Below are 21,861 nucleotides of genomic sequence, written 5' to 3' on the forward strand. Positions count from 1 at the left end.
AGGAATCATGAGAAGACGTTGGTGTTTATCTGGCTTGTGAATCCTAAGCATATTGCAGTGGGAGCGTGGGTGTTATGTGAATGTAGTAAGAGGCACAAACTCTGCGTGGTGATTTAACTTTGCAGGTGATGGAATTCTTGTACGCAAACAACATGGCTTTCCATTACCCTGAACCTGCAGACAAGAACCGTTACATTCGATCAAAGGTTTGGACCTACGAGTACGAATCCTTCATGCCAGATGTGTATGACTGGCCTGAATCTAAGGTTCACTGATGCATCAGAAGATCACACTCCTCAGGCAGTATCTTCTACTCTGCAGGGATACATTTTTCCGACCAATTAACGATCTTTTGAGTTCTGTAATTTATTTTTTGCTCATTTTGTTTTCTTTCTTTTCCCCCCCCTTCTGCCCTGTTTTTCACTTGACGTAGATTTCTCCCCACTCTCCCAAGTACCTGATAAAACTGTATGGATGATGGCATCTGTCACAGGGATGAGAGAGCTCTCCAAAACTAATTTAAATAATGACAGTGCATCTCTAGCTCAGAGCCGTCACCGCGCTAAAGAATTCCATTAATGATGTTTTAGCTACGATGTTTTAGCTGATGATAGCTCTCTCATCACTGCTGATAGCCACTATGATTTATTTCTGCTTTTAATAATCAGTCTTCTAGTTGTCCTCGTGTCGTCACGCTGCATTATCTGTGACATCACCAGATAACGTTTGTCAAAAAAAACCCAATGAGAGCTTAAGACAAATTTAACAGTCTAATGGGCTTTCTGTTTTGCCTGAAAGATGCCCAGTCTTCCTTGTGGCACTGGCTGCTCTGATCCTGTGAGCGTGCTCTGAGGAGCAGTGTGGTGTGCACATGTGGAATCCGCAGTAACGTTTGCATTTTCATCGTTTTTATCAGGAAAAGTGTCATCTGGTTCAAATTACCCTTGGGAAGCCTGAAAATAATATGAATTACTTTTAATAGCTTTTAAAAACAAAACTATGCTGTCGCAGGTTAAATTCTGTCCTGTAAAGGCAGGATCTGAAATGATTTACAGAAGTCTGTCAGAGATTTTACAGGGAGCTTTTTGCAGTGGACTCCAAGATGACATACTAAAGGATTTTGTTTCATTTGTTCATTTTTTTCAGCGTTCTGTTGCTTCAGAGATCATTTTTACCCCATGCATACCCTTGTTCTCGCAGGGAGACTTGTGTGTGATGTTTTCTTGACATCGCTGACTCTCAGACTCCTAAGTGGACTCACTTGCCACTTTGAACAAACCCTCCTGCAGGCAGCTGATGAAGCTGAAACGGAGTGTTACAGGCAGCTATTGGCACACATTTACAGAACTTTGTTTCTGTGGTTGTAGTCCAGTATATCCAGCTCAGTTTGAACAGAGGGCTTGAAAGATCTAATATTTAGAAGCATTAAGTCCATGACTTCGCCTTCATTGCTCTGTTCACAGGTTTGATTTGCCAGGCTTTTTTTGTGTGTGTGCAAACAAAATCGGTCAGTTGATTTTTCCCTGTGACGATTAGTGCTGCACATCTGCTACAGACACCACCGTGTGCAATCCTTTGCATTCAGTTAGGAATCAGGTTTGAGTGCCCTCCGTTAGCTCATGTTACCAGGCGAGGGCACAGACTGATAGTTACAGATGGTCTCTGTAACAAGAACAACGGTATGACAAGGAACAGAATGATAAAACACTGTTCCATGGTTTGCTGCATCCAGGCCAAAAAAGACAGAAATGAACAGGTAGATGTTAAAGGGCTGTACTGGCAAACTTGAAGCAGGAACCCAAAGAGATGAAGCAGAGCTTCTATGACAAGCACCTCTCTCATATCCTCATTTATATCAGAAAAAACGCAGTCTCCACAGAATAGGCCCTAAATAGAACAGGGGAAATAGTCTCTGCACCCCATGCTGCCTAGACTCTGATTTTAAAATGATGTTCACATGTTAGATAAAAAGAACAGTAAACTTTGAGAAGGCTTTACCTAAGCGAGGGAAGAAGACTGATTATGTAAACACAGAAAATAGTGATGTGGGGAAAATGCTACATATACAAACTGTGGTAAAGTGTTGTCTGGTGGGGCACGAAGTGCAACGTGGCCAAGTTGAGCAACATACGTGGTTTGCAACTTGTGTATGTAAGTATGGCAGACAAAAGACCAACACACACATGAGATGTTTTTACAAATAGTGCTTTTTTCATCTATTTTTGCTATGGCTGTTTTTTATTGTATTTAAATTTGTGACCTTACCAGGAAAGAAAATTATTTATTTAGTGTACAAATTATTTTTACCTTCTGCAAGCTCTAGCTGAAGGCTTGTTGTAGTTTGTCAGTGGAGTGGATTGGGGACAAACACTTCGCTTCTGCCAACGCACTAATTAATTAGGCAGGCGAATAACAAAAACATCCCGAGCATGGATCTTGTGTCCTGGCTCAGAGCGATGACGGAGGCAGGGCAATCAGTCCATAAATATAACTCTGGCTTAGAAAATAAAGATCTGCATACATCTCTTCAGTCTGATGACTTTTTTTCAGGCAAGAAGTGCAGCCATGGCCTGTAGTCAGTGGGTGCTGAGGGTACTCGGGAAAAGCTGCTGCTTGGGAAAAGAGTATTACCTGCATGCAGCCAGGGCCTGGCTTTGGGCAAGAGGGATTTTGGTTCCCAGAGGGAGCTCCCACGAAGGGAATTTGCAGTGGCTGCCCTCAAGCTAAGGGAAGATGCTCATTTCATGACGTGCAGTCCTTTCTCTTCCTGGTGTGGGCTCCCTGCTGTCTTTAGGCAGATGCTGAGAGGGACTGTTTGGAACTGGCCAGCAGTGGGGTTTTCCCAAATACCAACATTCATGTATAATATTTTTCTGGAAATGCCAGGTGAGGCTGTAGTTAGAACGCAGCCCTGCCCTGATGGGGCTGCAGATGTATCAGAGCTGTAGAGCAGAGAAGGCCTGACTCTGTCTCTCTAACCTGCCCCAGTTATGGCAGCTGCTGAGTGGCACCAGTTCATCTGTGCATACGCACCCGTGGTCATAGTTTAATCAGGTTCTGTGGATCACCTGCAGTATAGACACGGCAGGGTTTTACCTTTCATATACAGCCACTGTTTTCTTTTAGCGATCGGTAACAAGTCAGCTCACAGTTTTAAGTGCATTTCACTCTCCATCTTTTTCAGATCTTTTTTAGAACCAATATAGATTCCCTTTTGGGTTTGTGTATGCTTCAGATCTAGTTAACCTTGGAATTAATTGCAATCACTAATACTGCTGCTTAGTAAGGAACAACAGTATCCTTTTTTCATATTCTACTCAACCTTATTTCTTTTTGTTTGCTGACTTACTCAAAAGCATTTACCAGACTTTATACAGAAAATTCTCTTATACAATATGCAAAGGGAAAAAGTTGTCACCAGGATGCATTGTACAATGCTACAAAGAGTTAATTAAGCATATACTGTTCTCTAAAGAAATATTTCACCTAAAGGGTCATTAGTGTTCTAGCTTTTCACACAGCCCTGGTGACATTTCCCCTCCGAGTTGTACAGAAGTCTTTCATTTCTCTACTGTGAGGATACTATTCTGGATGTACAGAACAATTCTGAGAGCATCAGAAACTCCCACTGATGTTGTCACCAAAATGGGGATTAAACTCTTTAAGAGCAGCATGGCATGAAGCAGCAGCATTGCTTTGTTGCAGCGCTGGGTGCATGGGGGACACCCAGCCTGCACCCTGAGAAATGAAACAACACTCCCTATGGAGCTGACAGAGAGTCAAAGCAATGATCTCACTCTGGGCACTGTGGCCTTGCTGGAACTGTTTTGAAGCTGTTTGTCTGCTCGGTCCCGTGGTTTATAAGCCAAAACAGAGCTATCATGGTGCCATAAGGCTCCCTCAAGGCTCCCTCCCTCAGCCACTTCTCAGGCTGGTTCTGAAGGCCTCCTGCTCACAGATGTCACCACAACAGATAAGCAGCCCAAGTGCTTTGAAAACTGTGAAGGCTTTGCTTGCAGTTCTCTCATCACCCAACTCAGAGTCCAAATCATGCTTGTGTGAATTAGCAAATGAGGATGGGGATCCGAGGTCTATACATGAGAAACCTGCAAAGCCAGGTGTGAAGCTCAGTGGCTCAATATGTTCCAGGGCTGGTCCAAGACTGGCTTCCTCAGAATCAACAGGAGCAGGACAGAGCCTCTTGGCAGCCACATATATAAAGCCCAGGAGAGAAGTAGCTAAGGGAGAGCAGCCTTTTGTGTAAAACAGGTGTGTTCTTGTTGCAAGACGTTACAAAGGTTTGTACCTTCTGAAGCGGATGCCCAGGTGCCAAGAACTGACGTGTAGAGGGAGACTATGAAAACGTTGTGTCTGATAGATTCTAAACCCCCCTGTGTCCTGAGTGCCTGGCTGTGTTTGTGAACAGTGACAGTTTCACCATGTTGTGTTTGTTTTCCAAGCTTAAAACGAAGCAATGCTGTAGCTGTGGATTGGTGTCCTGTGGTAGGTGCGTGTCTCCTCTGTACTGTTGTTCCCAGCACGCTGTTTTGTGGGAGGGGATAAAGTCACACTCCTTGTCACACTCCTATGGTAGGAAATGCAAAGACAATGAGACACTTTGTAGTGTTTTGTTAGCGGCCCTATCTGATGACAACTCCTGTAGCAGAGTGAGGATCACTATTGTACAGCTACAACTGTGAATTTTAGTTCAGCTGACTCTGGGCCTGAGTAAACCTGAGGTGTCTTCTTTCATTTGCACTCTGGATCTTCCTGGCAACAGAAGTGCAGATCTGAGCACCTCTGTGATTCGGATAAAGGTATGTAGGAGACTCTCAGATGGGACTGGGTGAGAGCAGGACAGTTTGGACTCCTGGTTCTGCCTCAGCTCAAAGTGCTGTTCCTGAGTTTAAGAAAACCACTGTTGTTATTGGACTCTTTTTAAGATGACACGTTCTGCTATCCTGTTTCATAACAGCTGTACGTAATGGGCATGGACTAGTGTTACAGTGAACACTGGAGCAAGGAGAAAATCTAGAGCAAGGCTCTGATTGCACCCACTTGACAGCTGAATTTGAGCAACATAATGCAGTTGCTGCTGGTGAAGGAACATCTAATTCTGTACAGATCTACCTTGACCTACCTACCCACTCCCAAAATACACATTACCATGGTATCAAGAGGCCTGCAGATGTTCTGGGTGAACTATGAAGAAAATCCAGCATGCTTTAGACCTCTGCTTCCTGCCATCTCTTCCTGAATCCTAGCACTCAATGAGGATGCATCTTACTTGTGCCTTCCCCGGAGGAACCTGCACTAACAGCCCAATGGTGCCTGGGGGATCCGATACCTGGTGGCACATTGGGCCGTGGCTACAGCTCATATCAAGAGCTCTCACATCAGATGTTTGATTCAGAGTGCAGGAAACCTGTGGTGTGTGTTTGTATTCCCTGCACACAAAGTAGGGGCTGGATTGGACTTGACTCTCCCAGAATTTGTGACTTACCCATCCTTTAAGCAGTTCCTTTCTAATGGAAATAGAAATCCTTCCAGGAATACACAGAGTCAGATGGCCAGTTTGTCCAGAAATGTCAAAATAATTTGTGTTTATTTCTATTTCACACATATCTACCTTGCACAAATAAACAGAAGTCTACTGGAGTGCTTTTGAGAACAGTTCCAGCCTCATCTGTCCAGGGTTGGCTTTGCCTGGGAGGGTCATTGCTCAGCTGAAACTAAAATTGTGTTTAAATGTGAACTGGTTGGAGTCTTTTTTTCCTCCTTTATAATGTTGTAACTATTGAAATGTGTGTTCTGGTCTTCTATTTTCTTAGTAAAATGCATTCCCTTTGCCTAAATTACATTCGAGTTTGTTTGTTCTGAAACAGCAACGCTTGACCTATTCAGCACTGGCATGCAATTGCCTAAATCCCCCGTGTTTTTGTTGGGTTTTCTTTTCCCTTTTGTCCCTTGCAAATGATCAGCAAATAAACCAAGGACTCAGGCGGTAGGTGTTGTCCTAAAAGCAAGTTCATGCCACTCTGCACACAGGGATGTTGCTTCTTTACTTCAAGCCTGGGTGCTGAGTGGGAATTCCACGAATCAAGCACCCTTGTCAGAAGCCTCTGTGTCTAAATACAGAAGTTACAGAGCTCATACAGTCCCTGTTACAGTGACTGGTTGGCGATTAGCATACAGTTATAATACAGCTTATGTAATCATTTATTCACCTGGGCAAGGGGCTTTTTGACCTGTGGGTGTGATTTTTAGTATTATAATGAAGGTAGTTATGGATACCCAGCCCTTGCTTCTCTCTGCTGAGTTGGCCCCTTCTTCAGAAACTTAATTAACGTGTCCATTCTGAGTCCTTAAGTTCCAGGAGGGATTATTATCTTGGTCAGAACAACCTGAGTGACCCAGTATGGACTACTTTGATCTATCTACCGTGATTTTCTTTCATCGTAGGTAAAATCATGGAATGGTAAAGGTTGGAAGGGACCTTTAGAGATCATCCAGTCCAACCATCCTGCAGAAGCAGGTTCACCTAGATCAGGTCACACAGGAGCGTGTGCAGGTCTGTTTTGAAGCCTTCCAAGGAAGGAGCCTCCACACCCTCCTGGGCCAGGGCTCCCTCACCTCACAGTGAGTTTATGTTTAAATGGAGCTTTTTGTGTTCCAGCTTGATCCCATCACCCCTCGTCCTGAAGCTAGACCGAAAAAAGTGCTGCCCCAACCTCCTGACACCCACCATTTAGATATCTGTAAAACAGGTGTTTGTAAAGCAGCGTTTCATTGTCAAAACGGAGGCTCGCAAACGCGTGGCTGCGTGACAACACCATTAACGTGCTCCTTTGTAAAGGGATGGAGGATCTACATCCACACTTTCAGGGCCTTAACAACAACCGGCGAGGCCCGTCCAAAGGCCCCGCCGTGCCCTTCCCTTCCCACCCCGCAGGCCCGGCTGGGCGGGCGCGAAGGCGGCGAGGCCGGCCGGGCGGTGCAGCGCGGGCCGCAGCGGGAGCTAGGCCTGGCGGCAGCGGGAGCCACCTCAGCCTGAACCCGCCCTCCCCGGAGCCGCGTCCCCGCAGCTGTGTGTCCGCCCCCCGCAGGCGCCGTGGGACGGCGGCGGAAGGCCGCGGCGAGGCGGGTGAGGCGGGGCGAGGCGGCTGGGCCCGGCCCGGCGGGGCTGCGGGGGTCGGGCAGGCTGCGGTGTTCCGGGAGGGGTAGAGCTCGGAGGGGCTCGGCGCTGCTCCCAGCGCAGGGCCCGAGGACAGTGCAGCTGAAAAGCCGCTCGTCAGCTTTTACACGGAGGAAACGGAAGCGGTGTGTTTGCTGCGGCCTTTTGGGGGTACGATGGGCATTTATCCTGACTCCCGAGGTCAGGGCCGTTGCGTGTGGCAGCCTGCCGTGCCTGTAGCACAGCGGGGACCTGGACCACTCTCCTCTAAACCTGAAGAGTGGTGTTTGTTTTGTTTGAAAGGTGTCTGAAACAGTTGAAGCACCTGGAGTTTGAAACGAGGTGGAAATACATCTGAAAACCAGGTGGGAACTAAGAGAGGGCTCAGATGTGGTGAAGGCACACCCCATTAAGATCAGATGGCATCAGAGTTGTGCACATGGGAATTCTGCTCCTGACAGAGCTTTTGAGAGCTTGTCCTGAGCCTACAGACCAGCCCAGCTCTTCATCTGGACGGTAGAGCAGGTACAGAAACGGCTGGTTGTGTAGATCCTGCTGCTGCCATGTGTCACACAGCCTCCAGGCTATGTAAAGGCTTGGTGGTGGTTACTTCTACCCTTAGCACTGATGATAAGTAAAACGTGGATCCTTTTCAAGGATGCCGAAGGCAGAATTAAAGGCCAAGTAAATCAGGTTGTTCCTGTCTCTTGGCAGCCTCTGATGTTGTTTTGAGGGGAGTGATTCTCTCTCCTCTGCATTGCCGGTGCCAGATGTCCAGTGGTAGTGTTTAAATGTCAGCAGTGGCTGTTCAGTGTGCCTCGCTGTGAAAGGGCTTTTCAAGGAAAACACATGCAGGAAAATTAAATAAAGCAAAGAAGGAAGAAATAGCAGTGGATTTAAAGATTAGAGCTTTTCCAACTGGATAGGACTATAAGGAAAAACTTCCTCACTGTACAGGTGGGGGAACACTGGAAGGGGCTGCCCAGATGGGCTGTGGAGTCTCCTTCTCTGGAGGCATTCACACCCAGCTGGATGAGTTCCTGTGTGACCTACTCTAGGTAGTCCTGCTGTGACAGGGGGGTTGGATGGACTGGATGAGCTTTACAGGCCTTTCCAGCTCTTGAGATTCTGTGAGGTAATGTGCTAAGTTCTTATGTTTGGGCTGCATGTTTGCAAACCTTCCACTGACATAAAAGGATATCTTCTGCACGTAAATACCGTGTTTTCTGATCCTGTCCTACTCCAGGGAGGTTTTATTTTGATCCTCAAAGGGAAGGGGAATTTGATCCTCATATTAAAGTATGTGGGGTGGAAAAAAGAGGAAAGCAAAGAACATGTGCTTCTTTCCCAACATCAGTGCTGGCGTTCAGCAGCCTGGTACCTCTCTTTCAGGTGGCCTGTTCAAAATGTCAATGGATATAACTTTCCTCGGCACAGGCTCAGCCTATCCCTCTCCAACCAGAGGAGCGTCAGCCTTAGTGGTTCGCAGGGAAGGAGAGTGCTGGCTCTTTGACTGCGGGGAGGGAACTCAAACCCAACTCATGAAGAGTCATCTCAGAGCAGGTTTGTGCTGTCGGGAAGTGGAGGGATGAGGGAAAGGGAAAAGTTTCGTGAGATCTAAACAAAACACTTTGTCCTCGTGCTGGTGGTATTTGAATACATGGTAAACATGTGTGGGCATCCAAAGGTGGCAGTTGCTGAACCTGCTGTGCAATAATCCTTGATTGCCCTTTTGCAGAAGAATTTGGCTCGAGAACCAAACTCTCCTGAATGAATTTTGCAGTTTCAATTGCAGACCACAGACCAGCTTTAGACTGGCACAGCTGGCAGTTCTCTGAAGGCAGCTCTGGGTAATACCTGCAGTGAGTCTTCTTGTCAATAAATACTGTGCTTTTGTTTTCAAGGGAAGTTGCTTGGGTTTGCGGTAACTTTTACACTTTGGCAAATAAAGCAGACTCACTTTTCAGGCGCTGTGCTTCTGCAGCGTGCAGAGGGCAAGGGCAGAGTTCAGACCCTCCCGTTATAAAGATGGAAGTATTAATTAGAAAACTAACCTCCTGCTCCCACAAAACTTCAAGGTATTCAGGAGATTGACCAAGTGAAGAGACTCATTATAACTAAATGTACTGATTTTTGCTAAATCCATAGAATCACAGAATGGTTTCAGCTGGCAGAGACCTTTCAGCTCATGGAGTGCAGCCTCTGCCCCAGCCCGATCACCCACCAGCCCGTTTCCCCCGGGGCAACATCCACGCAGCTCTGAAACCCCTCCAGGGATGGTGACTCCAGCACCTCCCTGGGCAGCCCCTTCCAATGCCTGACAGCCCTGGCAGCAAAGAAATTCCTCCTCACATCCAGCCTGAACCTCCCCTGGTGACACTTGAGGCTGTTTTCTCTTGTTCTATTGCTTGTTACTGGGGAGAACAGACCAACCCCACCTGGCTACAGCTGCCTTTCAGGTGATTTCACAGAGTTGCTTAGGTAGGAAAGATCACTGAGTCCAACTGTGAAGAGGGAGATTTTGTCCTTTCCTTGCCTTACAGCAAGGAGGCAGGAACAGAGCTAGCAGAGGAGGCTAAAGCACCTTGATTAAAGTACACATATCTGTAATAATTCTGGGCTGTTTTAACTTAGCAAGGGCAGTGCCTGGGAGCTCAAGTGAGAGAAACTCAGACACAAAACAAAGCTCAAATCCAGGTGCATTTTTTCACCTCTTCAAAATGAACCAGTTGAGAACCATGGGGTTCTTACTTTTTAAAGGACTTTGAAATCAAACCTGGGTGCTTCTTCTTTTTTAATTAGCACGTGCAAAATTCAGAACTAGGAGCCAGAGAAATTCCACCTCATGTTTCTCATTAGCCTACGTGCCTGGGTAACGTGCAAGTGCACAGCCACCTTCTGGCACCGCTCTGTGTTGTGATGTAGCAGATGTTGCAAGTTTATTCTGTTCTGTGCTTGTAGCACGTTTCAGAGAATCACAGAATGGTAGGGGTTGGAAGGGACCTAGTCCAACTCCCTTGCCAAAACAGGTCCACCTAGATCAGGTCACACAGGAACGTGTCCAGGCAGGTTTTGAAGACCTCCCGAGGAGCCTCCACACCCTCCCTGGGCAGCCTGGGCCAGGGCTCCATCACTGAAACACTGAAACAGTTTTTCTTATGTTTAAATGGAACTTTTTGTGTTTCAGCTTCATTCCATCACCCCTTGTCCTGTTGCTAGATAAAACAACAAAAAGTGCTGCCCCAACCTCCTGACACCCACCAGTAAGATATTTGTCAATATTAATGAGCTCCCCCCTCAGTCTCCTCCAGACTAAACAGCCCCAGTTTCTGCAGCCTTTCTTCGTATGAAAGATGCTCCAGTCCCCTCAGCATCTTGGTGGCCCTGCACTGGCCTCTCTCCAGCAGTTCCCTGTCCCTCTGGAGATGAGGAGCCCAGAGCTGGACACAGGACTCCAGATGAGGCCTCAGCAGGGCAGAGCAGAGGGGCAGCAGAACCTCCCTCGACCTGCTGCCCACACTCTTCTTGATGCATTTCGCTTAGAAGGAACTAAAACTTCTGTCTCAGTTTTCTTTTCTTGACAAATCGAGCAACAATACCACTAACTATGGAAAAAAAAAAGTGTTTTGTGGTTTGGGTTTTATTTCTTAAACACTGGTTTTATTTTAATTTCCTTCCTTACTTCCTGTTTCTTGCCAAAAAGTGCCGATTTCTGAGTTGTTACAGCGCTCCTTTATCTCCCTGTCTTTGTCTGGTTTGTTTTTCTTTCCCTGTTGTTCCAATCCCTAGGCAGAATTACCAAGATTTTCATAACTCATCTTCATGGTGATCACTTTTTTGGGCTTCCTGGCCTGCTGTGCACGCTTGGCCTCCAGAGCAACCTTGACCCAAACAAACCACCCATTGAGATTTACGGACCACTGGGGCTGCGAAGCTTCATATGGAGGAGTATGGAGCTGTCCCACTCAAAACTTCCCTTTTCTTACACTGTCCACGAACTGGTACCTACGCAGGACCAGTGCCCTGCAGAAGAATTCAAAGACTTTTCTTGCTTGGACAGAGGGGAGGGATCTCCCAAGGAAGCACAAGGCCGAATAATCCACCTGGATCCAGTAGAAGGCTCTTACTCGCTGTTTGAGGATGAGCAGCTGGTTCTGAAAGCCTTTCGTCTGTTTCACCGCATTCCTTCCTTTGGCTTCGTGTTGCAAGAGAAGCTCCGGACAGGGAAACTCAACGTACAGAAACTCCAAAGCCTCGGTAACTACTTTGATTCCTTGTTTTTTTTGCCTTTCTAAAGAAAACAAATTGATGTGTTCAAGCTGAGTAGCAACGTTTGCTTTCCAGCAAACACTGTTTCAGCTGAAGTCTTTTGATGACTGCAGTTCTAGGACTTCTCACAAAGTAGAGCTGCTGCATCTCTCCATAATCCATTTTCATTCCATTTTCCATTCAAGACACTTCAGTACTTTACACCAACGCAGCAGTCTGAATTGGTATGTACTAGGCTGATGTTAATTAACGTTGCAGACCATACTGGGACAAATACGACAAGTTCAGACACTGAAGTTTCAAAAGCACGACGTGGCTTTTGGGGAAATGGGAAGCCAATGTGCTTGCATCCCTTTATTGACTTGTAATGTGAACAACGTGGCTTTTCTTCACTCTTCCTGCTGCTGTTCACAGGCTCCTTAGTTCTACCCAGTATGTGAATTGCTGTTTGTATTGAGGTGGTGTTTTTTCAGTGAGACAGCTCTATAAGTAGTATGTGTCTCTTCTTAAGTGATTGCTTCTGTTTTTGTAAACCTGACACTCATCATAATACTTCTGGGCTCTTTTGCCTTTATTTTACCAGGAGTTCAACCAGGCCCTTTATATGGGAAGCTGAAGAATGGAACTGCAATTGTTCTAGAAAACGGAGTAACGGTTTTTCCTTCTGATGTCTTAGAAGACCCTGTTCCTGGAAGGAAAATTTGCATTTTGGGGGATTGTTCGGGGGTGGTTGGAGATGCAGCTGTGAAGCTTTGCTGTGAAGCAGATGTGCTGATACATGAAGCCACATTGGACGATACTCAAGAGGAAAAGGCCAGGGAGCACGGTCACAGCACTCCGAAAATGGCATCAAGTTTTGCAAAACTCTGTAAAGTTAGGAAACTGGTTTTGACTCACTTCAGTCAGAGGTATAAACTGTCTGTGCAAAGGTGTGAGGAGGATATAGATCTTACCAAACTGAAGAGACAGGCAGAGTCTGTGTTAGATGGTCAAGAAGTAGCACTGGCTGAGGATCTTATGACAATAGAAGTTCCAATGAAGAGGTGAAAAAGTAGGGTTAGCAAGCTCTTTGTGAAGACACCAAGCAGGATGGTGCTGGGTAGCCCCTGAAAATAACACTAGGGTTTGTGGGATCCTGCCGCAAAGTTTTTGGCTCTTGGCCTGAAAAACCCAGACTCGAAGTCTGAAAACCAGGCTCAAAGCCTGAAACCAGGCTCAAAGCCTGAAAAATGAACCAGACTCTAAGTCTGAAAAACCCAGGCTCGAAGCCTGAAAAACCAGCTCCAAGCCTACTTCATGTGGCGATCAACCCAGGGTCCGATTCTCAGCTGGGTGGGAAGAAATCAGTCCTACTCAGTGTGAGTGATAGCAGAAATCTTCTCTAACTTATATACCCAGCAGCTTCAAAGCTAGCTCAGCAACAGCAGCTAATAGATTACATTCTCATGTTCATCCTACTTGCGGTTTCTGCCATAAGCAAGCTCCCTCACATTTTCCCATCTTGTTTTACTCCAAAGTTGTTTTCGACCTTGAGCTGTTAGCTCGTTAGCTGAAAACAGCCCGACCTTGAGGGAGCAGAAAGCGGCCTGCTGTCTGTGCTGACTACGTGACAGCAACTGCTTTAACCGTGGCTCTGACTCTGGTCTTGATTGTGCATTAAATTCATATAACTAGAACTCAGATTGCCTTGCCCCATCGGGCCTAACATTATACCCTGGGATGCATGTCCATGCTCCCTCATATTTTCTCCACAGGATCCCAAGTCATTCTGTTCTGTGGCACACACAGAACGTTCACAAACTGGAGATAGTAACGGGTACAGTAAGTCTTGCTTTTGTAAAAGAATAAAAAACTGATACTGAAAGATCTGGACCTTGGAATAAGTTTGGTTTCAGACATGGAGCCTCCTCAGAAATGCCACGTGTAGGCTGGCACCAGCCTTCACGGCCCTGGGGTTTTCCTTGGTCCACCAGTTGCTACAACAGAGCACTGGATCATCTCTGCAGTATAGTTTAAGAACTCTTCCCTGTTTCAAATGACATCCATTTCACACTTGTGTAGAGTACTTTGTGACTCTTACTGATGTCTATGCCAGAGGAATATTACACTGCCAGAATATTACGTTGCCAGAAATAATGACTCTGACAATGACTCTCTGGCTGGGGAGCCTACAGGTCATGCAGTGGCCTGTTCTTTCTACCCATTCTCAAGTTCGGGAGCTAATTCTCCCTTTGCATGTGAAATCAGGCTTCCTGTCAAAAGTGAATCAGTTGTAACAACGCAGTTAATTTGGAGCTCTAAGTTTGTATACCCCTTCCTGCATCTGTGACGTTTTAGGAGTGTGCTCTGAAAGTTCGTAGGCAGATGAGAAGGTTTTCCTAAAGTGTCCTTACAGTTGCATTTTCAGAGACAAATTATCCTGATAAAAGCATATCTACCCTATAAAAGCTGAAACACTTCATCACCTTATAACAAACACTGGAAGCTCTGGCTGGTTTCAGTACAGCTGCTGGAGTTTGTGCTGGTACTTTTGTACAATTGATGGCAATCCAGGTGGAAAATGAATGGGCTTTAATGCACAATTCCCCTCTGTGCTTTCAACATAGAGTAACAAAGCTCCAAAAACCAGAGCTCTTGAAAGTTCTCTCCCTTGTAAATGGTGCCCCTCTCAAAGGTGGGTTGTGTGCAGTGCGAATCCTCACCCAGACTGAGCTGGTGAGACGAAGAAGTTAAATCCTGCAGGTGGTTTTCTTCACTAAGAGTGTATTTGGCTGTAATTAAGCAACAATCTTCAAAGAAAAATAAAATGAGTGTGATTTCCTAGTGTTTGCCTAAATTGATTGAATTGAATCCAGTATCTTATCCCCACCTTTCAAACAGTCTCTTACCTGTGGTTGGGGTAACTCCAAGTTGAATTACACCAACATTAATATTTCATGCTACAAATGCTTCTTAAAAAAAAAAATGAAACCCCAAAACACTGGGAAGAGTGAGAATGTGACTTCAGGAGCAGAAATTCACTGATCTCTATGGTTTCTCTGTTAAGAATGGCATATAGCAGTTGGAGCACATAGGTCAAGCAGTGACCTGTTCTTTGTGCCCATAAGTTGTTTTGTAAGACAAAAATGAATGTCAGGTGCAGAGATTGTGATACCACACTACTTTGTGCAGTCCACAGCTGAGCAGACTCTTGCTATTCTATGTTTTCCACAGTAAAGGAATAACTTTCTTCATTGTCCTGACCTCCCATGCTACAACTACTTCAGCAGTGGAACAGCCAACAATTCCTACTTCTAAGCCATTCACAGCTGTGATAAGAAGCTCAGGGACCAAGTGGAAATCCACTGGATACCACCTTCAAATGACAAAGGATGGAAAGACAACCAAGGGGCAACCCAAAAGCCTGTGCAACCTGAAATGTGTGCACCCACTGCTGCAGCTCATGTCTCCACGATGCTGGGTGCATTGTGGCCAAAAATGGGGAGCTGCTTGGGATGAGTTAATACATCATCCCATCTCATAAATACATCCTAAATATGATTTAGGATCTAAATTCAAAACAACAACGAGTATTTTGGATAAAGAGCAAGGGGAAGAGTGTATCAAATGGAAGCAGTGGTCTTCAGGGATTAAGGCTGGAGACTTTGTTGTGCAGAGGTGATGTGCTAGTGCATCTTTTTAATGGCCATTTTTTTCTGTATGGACAAGGAAAGGAGGAAATGCTTGTTTCATCTTAGCTGAGAAGGAAAGCTGCCTGGCATTTTCTGGAGCAATGGGCTGGGGGCAATGGGATGAGGTTCGACAAGGCCAAAGGCTGGGTCCTGCCCTTGTGCCACACCAAAAACAGGCACCGCTCCAGGCTGGGGCAGAGGGGCTGGAAAGCTGCTGCAGGGAAAGAGCCTGGGGAGGTTGGTGCCAGAGGCTGAACGTGAGCCAGCAGCATGCCCAGGGGGGCAAGAAAGCCAAGGGCATCCTGGCTGGGATCAGCAGTGGGGTGGCAGCAGGAGCAGGGCAGGGATTGTCCCCTGTGCTGGGCCCTGGGGAGGCTGCATCTCAAGGGCTGTGTCAGTGCTGGGCCCCTCACTCACTGCCACAGGGACACTGAGGGGCTGCAGCGTGGCCAGAGCCGGGCACAGAGCTGGGGAAGGGGCTGGAGCACAAGGGGCTGGGCAGGGGCTGAGGGAATGGGGGTGTTGAGCCTGGAGAAGAGGAGGCTGAGGGGAGACAGCAGCACTCTCTGACACTCCCTCACAGGGGGCTTAATTGAGGTGGGGGTCAGTCTCTTCTCTCCAGTAATGAATGTCAGGACAAGAGGAAATCGGCTCAAATTGTGCCAGGGAAGGTTTAGCCTGGACCTGGAAAGCAAGAACTTTTTCACTGAGAGGGTTATTAAGCTTTGGCTCAGGCTGCCCAAGGGGGTGGTGCAGTCACCATCACTGGAGATACTTCAGCAGCCGTGGGGCTGAGGGCTGTGGGTTAGTGGTGGGCTTGGCAGGGTGAGAGGAGGGGTTGGACTCGATTTTAAAGGTCTTTTCCAACCACACAAATGCTATGGAGGCCAGATTAACTGTATGGCCATCGTTTTTATAAACTAGTTTTGTTTTGGCCTGTTGGTGAACGAGGGCACATTCAGTAATTTCACATTACATGAAATTCCTGTATTTTCAATTCAATGTATTTCAGTATTGGTAATCAAGTTACAGTTGTCTATTTGTGAGCAGACCCATGTGTCTTTCCTTACCATGGCCCACTCTTCTAAGTCTGGATACTAAATTACTTTATAAATCTGACTGGTAGTGAGGCTTGAATTAAATTAATGGGAACATGTGTGCCAGTAAGGACAGAAACATTTGGACCATAAATTGTCTCTTTTTGCAATGAGTTTATCTTCCCATTAGCCATTTCTTCTTAATTAGTGGAGCACAAAATTCCTTTGCATCAAAATATATCTGCCTGACAGTTTTTCATCTGGTCTGGTCCTGTGGGGACTGAGAGGGTGTTTTAACCAATTCTGGGTATGTAAAAGAACATTTATCTTCTATTTTTTTTAAGTTTTGGATAACTTATTTTAAACATTCTTCTGCTTTCCTGGAGGAGTTCCTCTAAGTTTGGTTCCTTTTTTTTTCAGTTGGTACCATCAATGGGACTTGCTAAACTGCAAAAAAAAAGGCTTCTTGTGTTACAGGAAAGAGGAGGAGGGAGGAAATAAGACATGAAGAGTTTTGTTAACAACAGAAATGTTCTTGAGTTTTGCATGTAGCCGAAGAGCATTGATAGAGGGAGTGAGGGTGAGATCTGCATGAGCTTGCAAAAAGGGGTTGAGAAATAAGTTACCTACATATTCTGAGCATGGTGCAGTCTGTGTTGAGGATGGGCTTTAAATCCAGCTGGGAAAGGGATCCTCGATGAGCTTGAAGTGATTCAGCCTTTACTATCAACATCTCCCTATGCCCACAGAGGGACTCGTCATCTGTCTATGTAGAGAAAATACCATTTGGGAGCTTTGTTATTTTTAAAAAGACTTTTAAAATAATTTGCTCTTACTGAATTATGTTCATTTATAAGGAAAAGGATATTAATTATTTACTCTGAATGGTTTCATTCTAGAAATCTCATTGCTGTTGAGGTGGGAGCACTGATCCAGGTCTCACTGAAAATCGATTGTTTGGCACATAGTCACCAGAACAACTTAATGCAGTTTTTATTAATAATAAAAACATATTGACTGAGATCCTGAGGTAGAACAAGTTGCAGAAGTTTGATCAAAATAACATTTTGGGGAGAGAGAGCGGGGACAATTGATCCTGCCAGTGCAATCACTTGATATTTGAAAGCTGTTTGAGTTCTACAGAGTTTAGGTGGTTGGAAAAACTACCAGGTTGTTGGACATGGTATCTCTGTAGCCTTTCAGAATCACTTTAGCAGCCTACAAAGGCCCTTCCCAGGACTAACTGTTGCTTGAGCTTTGGATAAATATGAGGCAGCAGCTCAACATCTTCCCTGGTGAAGATGTTCATGCACCTGCTCATGCACCTCCCAAATTCCACGTTTCACTCTCTGGTTGTGCAGGACATCACAGTGATTGCTTTATGAGCCCCAAACCAGATTTACCTATCAATACAGAGAGCAACCATGACACGTGGGGTACCTGTAAGATACCTAATTCAGGTCCTGTCAGATTGAATACAACATTCATGCTGCAGAGGTGAATTAATCACACCATAACCCAGCTGCCATGTCATCTTTGGACATCCCATTCTTGGATCTGCAAGCTGTTCACACCTGCTTGATAAGTAAGGGGAAAGATTGAAGCAAATTTCCCCATACCCTTTCATCTCCACTCTTAAAACATTTCTGTCTGTAAAGATGGCTGCATGTTGAAAAGATGTTTAATACCCACTATCAATAGTGGCAGTTCGTTGCTTCCCAATGGTATAGGTGAGTCTCTGGTTCATGGTTTGTCTTGAAAGGAAACTAGGGCTATTGCCAATGGAAGGAAACATACTCAATTTTGGGCCACCCACTCACTGCCAGAGGGACACTGAGGGGCTGCAGTGTGGTCAGAAACAGGCACAGAGCTGGGGAAGGGGCTGGAGCCCAAGGATGCTGGGGAGGGGCTGAGGGGGTGTTCAGCCTGGAGGAGGCTGAGGGGAGCGTTCTCTGCAGCTCTCTGACAGGAGGCTGTGGCCAGGGGAACCAGTCTCTGCTCTGAGGCTACAAGTGACAGGACAAGAGAGACAGCCTGAAGTTGCCCAAGGGAAGGTTGAAATTGGAGCTGAGGCAGAACTGTTTCTCTGACAAGACTGTCAGCCCCTGTGTCAGGTTGCTCAGGGAGGTGGGGGAGTCCCATCCCTGGAGGGATCCCAAAGCCGTGGAGCTGATGTGCTGAGGGTCATGGGTTGGTGGTGGGTTGAGCAGGGTGAGGGGAGGGGGTGGACTTCATGAGCTTAAAGGTCTTTTCCAACCAAAACAATTCTGTGATTCTATGATGTTATATTTACATTTTACTATTTTCTACCATATAACCAACGGGAAATCTGAAAATCACACTGCTTGGTGCTCAGCATCAACATTTTGCAGCGTTCACCTCCCTATTTGAGTGAATCATCTCCCAGGATGAGGGGGTGCAGCTGGTTCTGCAAGCAGGAGAGGGAAGAGACGGTGCTTGCTGATTGCAAATTATGTCATGATTTGGGGTTTTCTTACTATTATATACCTTGGAGAGGGAGGGGAAGCACTGGTGTGTAACTTGCCAGCCTGGGTGCTGGTGTAGGCAGCTCGTTAGCACGTGGGTTTGCTGTACTCATGGACTCATGGGGTCCATGAGTCCTGCACAGAACGTGCACCCCCTTGAACTGAATCTCTCACTTCGCATCCACAACACTTCAAAAACTCTGGAAATAGATCATTTGCTTCGCACTCAGCAAATCTTGGTGTGAAGAGGCTCCGATTACATCTACCCAGGAAAAGATGACAAATATAGCAGCCTTTTACATTGCTTTTCCTCACTATGATCTTCGTAAGGACGTGGAAGTGACTGTAAATGACTTTGTAGCACGAGCAGGAAATTTTGCTATGGCAGTGTAACAAATTTTTTACATTTCCCTCATTCTTAGTTCTTACCAGAGTAGCTGTGACAGCACAGCAGCACCCTGCCAAACACCCCCCCTTGTTTAGCAAAAGTTGGTTGTTTGGTTAGGGGTTTTTTTTTTCAGTGGATGTAGTATTTTGTGCACCTTTTCCCTTCTGATTTGCATTGTAATGGTGGCCTGACACCACAAAGGAAGAAAGATGTAATCTGCTACTTTGAAGAAAAAATTTGACCCTTTCAGATGGATTCCTCTGGAAAATTTGCTTTGCTGGGTGAGGTGATGAGGAATGGGAAAAGCTGCTGCCTTCATAGCCCAGTGCATTTGTCAGGGTTGGGTGTGTGGGGCTTTGCCCTTTTGGAGGTTGCATTTGTGGGTCTTTGAGTTTGTTTGCCTTGCATTTGCTGGGCCTTCATCTTCTGGGAGTTGCATTTGTGGAGCTTTGCATTTGTGAGGATGTGCATGTTTTGGGGTCACATTTGTGGGGTTTTGCATCTGTGGGGCTGTGCATCTGCTGAGGCCACATCTCTGGGGTTTAGGTTTTGTGGGGTTTCGTATCTATGGGGCTGTGCATCTGTTGGGGTTGTGCTTGTGGGGCTTTTGCACTTGTGGGATGGTGCCTCTCTTGGGGTTGTGTTTGTGGGGCTTTTAACTTCTCGGGGTTGCATTTCCAGGGCTTTGCACATATAGGGATTGTAATTCTGAGACCATACATTTCTAGCTGTTGCAGCTGCGTGGTTACCCATTTATGGGCGTTGCATATGCAGGAGGGGATTTTCACCCTGTTCGTTTGTTTGGGGTTGGATTTGTAGGGCTTTCAACTTCTAAGGGCTGTGTTTATGGGGTCTTACGCTCCCAGGGGTTGCATTTAGAGGGTTTTGCAATTACGAGGCCTGCATTTGCGTGTTTTATTTGCACTTACAGGGGCTGCGGTGGCGGACCTGCTCGTTTTTTGGGGGTGCACTTATTTTTGGCGCTGTGCCTTTTCTCAGCAGCACTTGCGGTCAGCCCCGCCGCCGGACGCCAACCACAAACATAAACCGAGAACGCGCCCGCCCGCGCCGCTGTCCGCCTGCCGGCGGCGCGCTAACCGCGGGACGGCGTGCGCGCAGGCGCAGTGGCGGCGGGTGGCGGCGCGGGGTGTGTGTATGGGGGGGGTGTTACCCGGATGTGGCGCATGCGCGGAGGCGCCTGGACGTGTCGGCGGCGGCCGCGGAGTGCGAGCGGCCGGAGCCGCGGCAACAACAACAACAACAGCGGCGGCAGCGAGGAGGCGGCGGCGGAGCTGACGGGGGTGGCCGTCCCGGGGCGGCCGGGGCCCCCCCTTCCCCGCGCCGCGGGCCCGTGAGCGCAGCTCCGCCCCGGCCCGGCCCGGCCGCAGCCCGCGGAGGGGAGGGCGGGGGGGCGGAGGCCTGGCCCGCTCCGCCGCACCGGGGCTGGCCGAGGCGAGGGAAGGCTTCCCCCCTCCCTCCCCCCGCCGCCGCCTCTCACCACAGCCGCAGGCCGCGCCCGGAGAGCGGCCGCTCCGCCGCCGCCCGCGGCCCAGGTAACATCCGCTCTCGGCTCCCGGCGAGGCCGGCCGCAGCGCGCCCCTCACACCCCCGCTCCCGCCCGTCGCGTCCGGCCGCTCCCCGCCCCGCGGCCCCGCGCCGCCCGGGGCTTCGCCTCGGCCGCGCTGCGCAGAGTTCTCCTCCGCGGCTGCTGTCCCATCTCCCCCTCCCCCCGCTTTCCCCGAGCCAGAAACAAATATAATCCGCCCTCCCCGCCCCCAAACTTCTCGTCTTTAGTGTTTTTGAGACCTTGGTGCCCTCCCTAAAGGCTCTCCGGCCGGCCCGGCCCCCGTTAAACTTTCCGTTCGTGCAGACCGCGCTCCTGGAGCTCTCTCTCTCCCACGCTGGATAATGCCCTGGCTGCTTTTTGTGGGAGCCCCTTTGCGTTTAGTTCTTTAAAATTTGCCATCTTATTTGCAGTAACGGAAAACGGTGCTTTTAGCTGACTTTTCAGACAACGCGGGGCTGCTTAGTGCAAGGGGTGTTAATTAAGGGTTATTCTTTCTTTACTATCTTCTTTTTTCCTTCCCGTTTCTGGGATAGTTTGTGACTTGCAGCGTAGTGGAGTCTTACAGGTTTTACCACGGAAGGCAGGTTAATTTATGGGGTAATCTAGTTGTGGGTTAGGTGTGTTATTAGTTCGAGCCTAAATTGTACTACTGCAAACCAACCGTTGTCAAACATAGGGTTGGAGTAGAATCGCGGTGTCTTTTACCACCGCTTCTCAAAGAATCTTGCTTCTGAATGGTGTGCTACTGTCAGCAGGCAAGAGGGCTTTCAATCTCTGCAATAGCTGGCATCTTCTGAAACGGTCAGACTCTTATGCTGGTAGTACTTTGTTCAGTAATGGAGGTAAAAATCCACTCAAGGCTGTTGAAATAGCTATACTGCCCTATAAAACAGCACGTTTTTGTACTCCAGCCATCACGATAAGTAGGGAACTTGTCCTTGTGGCCCTCCTCATATCTTGGCCAGATTGCTACTGGAAGGAGTTTCTTCTTGCTTTGCATTCATGAAGCTCTTTTGATTTGCTTGTTGCATAAGCATGCGTTGTTTAATATTGATGTAGAAACTTTCTTTCAAAGAGATGAAGCCTAAAGAGAAGCAGTAAGTGCCTCAAACTGATTAGAATTTCTTTTTTAAGTAGATGGCTCTTTACACCAAGAGTTTGAGCACAGCTAACACAATAGGGATGTGGCTATTGAGAGGTATCAGCAGATTTAGCAAAGAACAAAGGTGCTGAGAGAGTGGATTGGCTGATCCTGGTGAGGAGCTGCCT

The 21,861-nt window shown here is 47.3% G+C and overlaps 3 protein-coding genes across 18 annotated transcripts in view; all 3 read left to right on the forward strand.

Moving 5' to 3' along the window:
* ME2 (malic enzyme 2) overlaps positions 1 to 2,526 on the forward strand; it is a 35,698-nt gene extending 33,172 nt beyond the window's left edge. For all 3 annotated transcript variants that reach the window (XM_062017383.1, XM_062017382.1, XM_062017384.1), the window contains one exon: positions 126 to 2,526. In XM_062017383.1, coding sequence (XP_061873367.1) covers positions 126 to 275 — 150 coding nt within the window. In that variant the 3' untranslated portion in view covers positions 276 to 2,526. The remainder of the gene's footprint in view (positions 1 to 125) is intronic.
* A 4,592-nt stretch (positions 2,527 to 7,118) lies between these two features.
* Positions 7,119 to 14,249, forward strand: ELAC1 (elaC ribonuclease Z 1). 6 transcript variants are annotated; one of them, XM_062018220.1, is made up of 4 exons: positions 7,119 to 7,144; positions 8,567 to 8,737; positions 10,964 to 11,431; positions 12,027 to 14,249. In XM_062018220.1, the coding sequence occupies exons 2-4, from the start codon at positions 8,581 to 8,583 to the stop codon at positions 12,488 to 12,490; spliced, it is 1,089 nt and encodes a 362-aa protein (XP_061874204.1). In that variant the 5' UTR covers positions 7,119 to 7,144; positions 8,567 to 8,580; the 3' UTR covers positions 12,491 to 14,249. The 6 variants fall into 6 exon arrangements, with proteins under 6 accessions (XP_061874204.1, XP_061874207.1, XP_061874203.1 ...); XM_062018223.1 differs by lacking the exon at positions 7,119 to 7,144 and adding an exon at positions 7,185 to 7,345 and having other exon boundaries at positions 8,612 to 8,737; XM_062018219.1 differs by lacking the exon at positions 7,119 to 7,144 and adding an exon at positions 7,363 to 7,699.
* Positions 14,250 to 20,218: 5,969 nt separating this feature from the next.
* Positions 20,219 to 21,861, forward strand: part of SMAD4 (SMAD family member 4) — a 29,200-nt gene continuing 27,557 nt past the window's right edge. For 8 of the 9 annotated variants that reach the window (XM_062019499.1, XM_062019500.1, XM_062019501.1 and 5 more), the window contains exon 1: positions 20,219 to 20,578. The gene's annotated coding sequence lies outside the window, so the exon portion shown is untranslated. The remainder of the gene's footprint in view (positions 20,579 to 21,861) is intronic. The other variant, XM_062019507.1, reaches the window with a different exon arrangement.

This window comes from Colius striatus, chromosome Z, assembly GCF_028858725.1.
Source record: "Colius striatus isolate bColStr4 chromosome Z, bColStr4.1.hap1, whole genome shotgun sequence".
In the NCBI taxonomy this organism is placed as follows: Eukaryota; Metazoa; Chordata; class Aves; order Coliiformes; family Coliidae; genus Colius; species Colius striatus.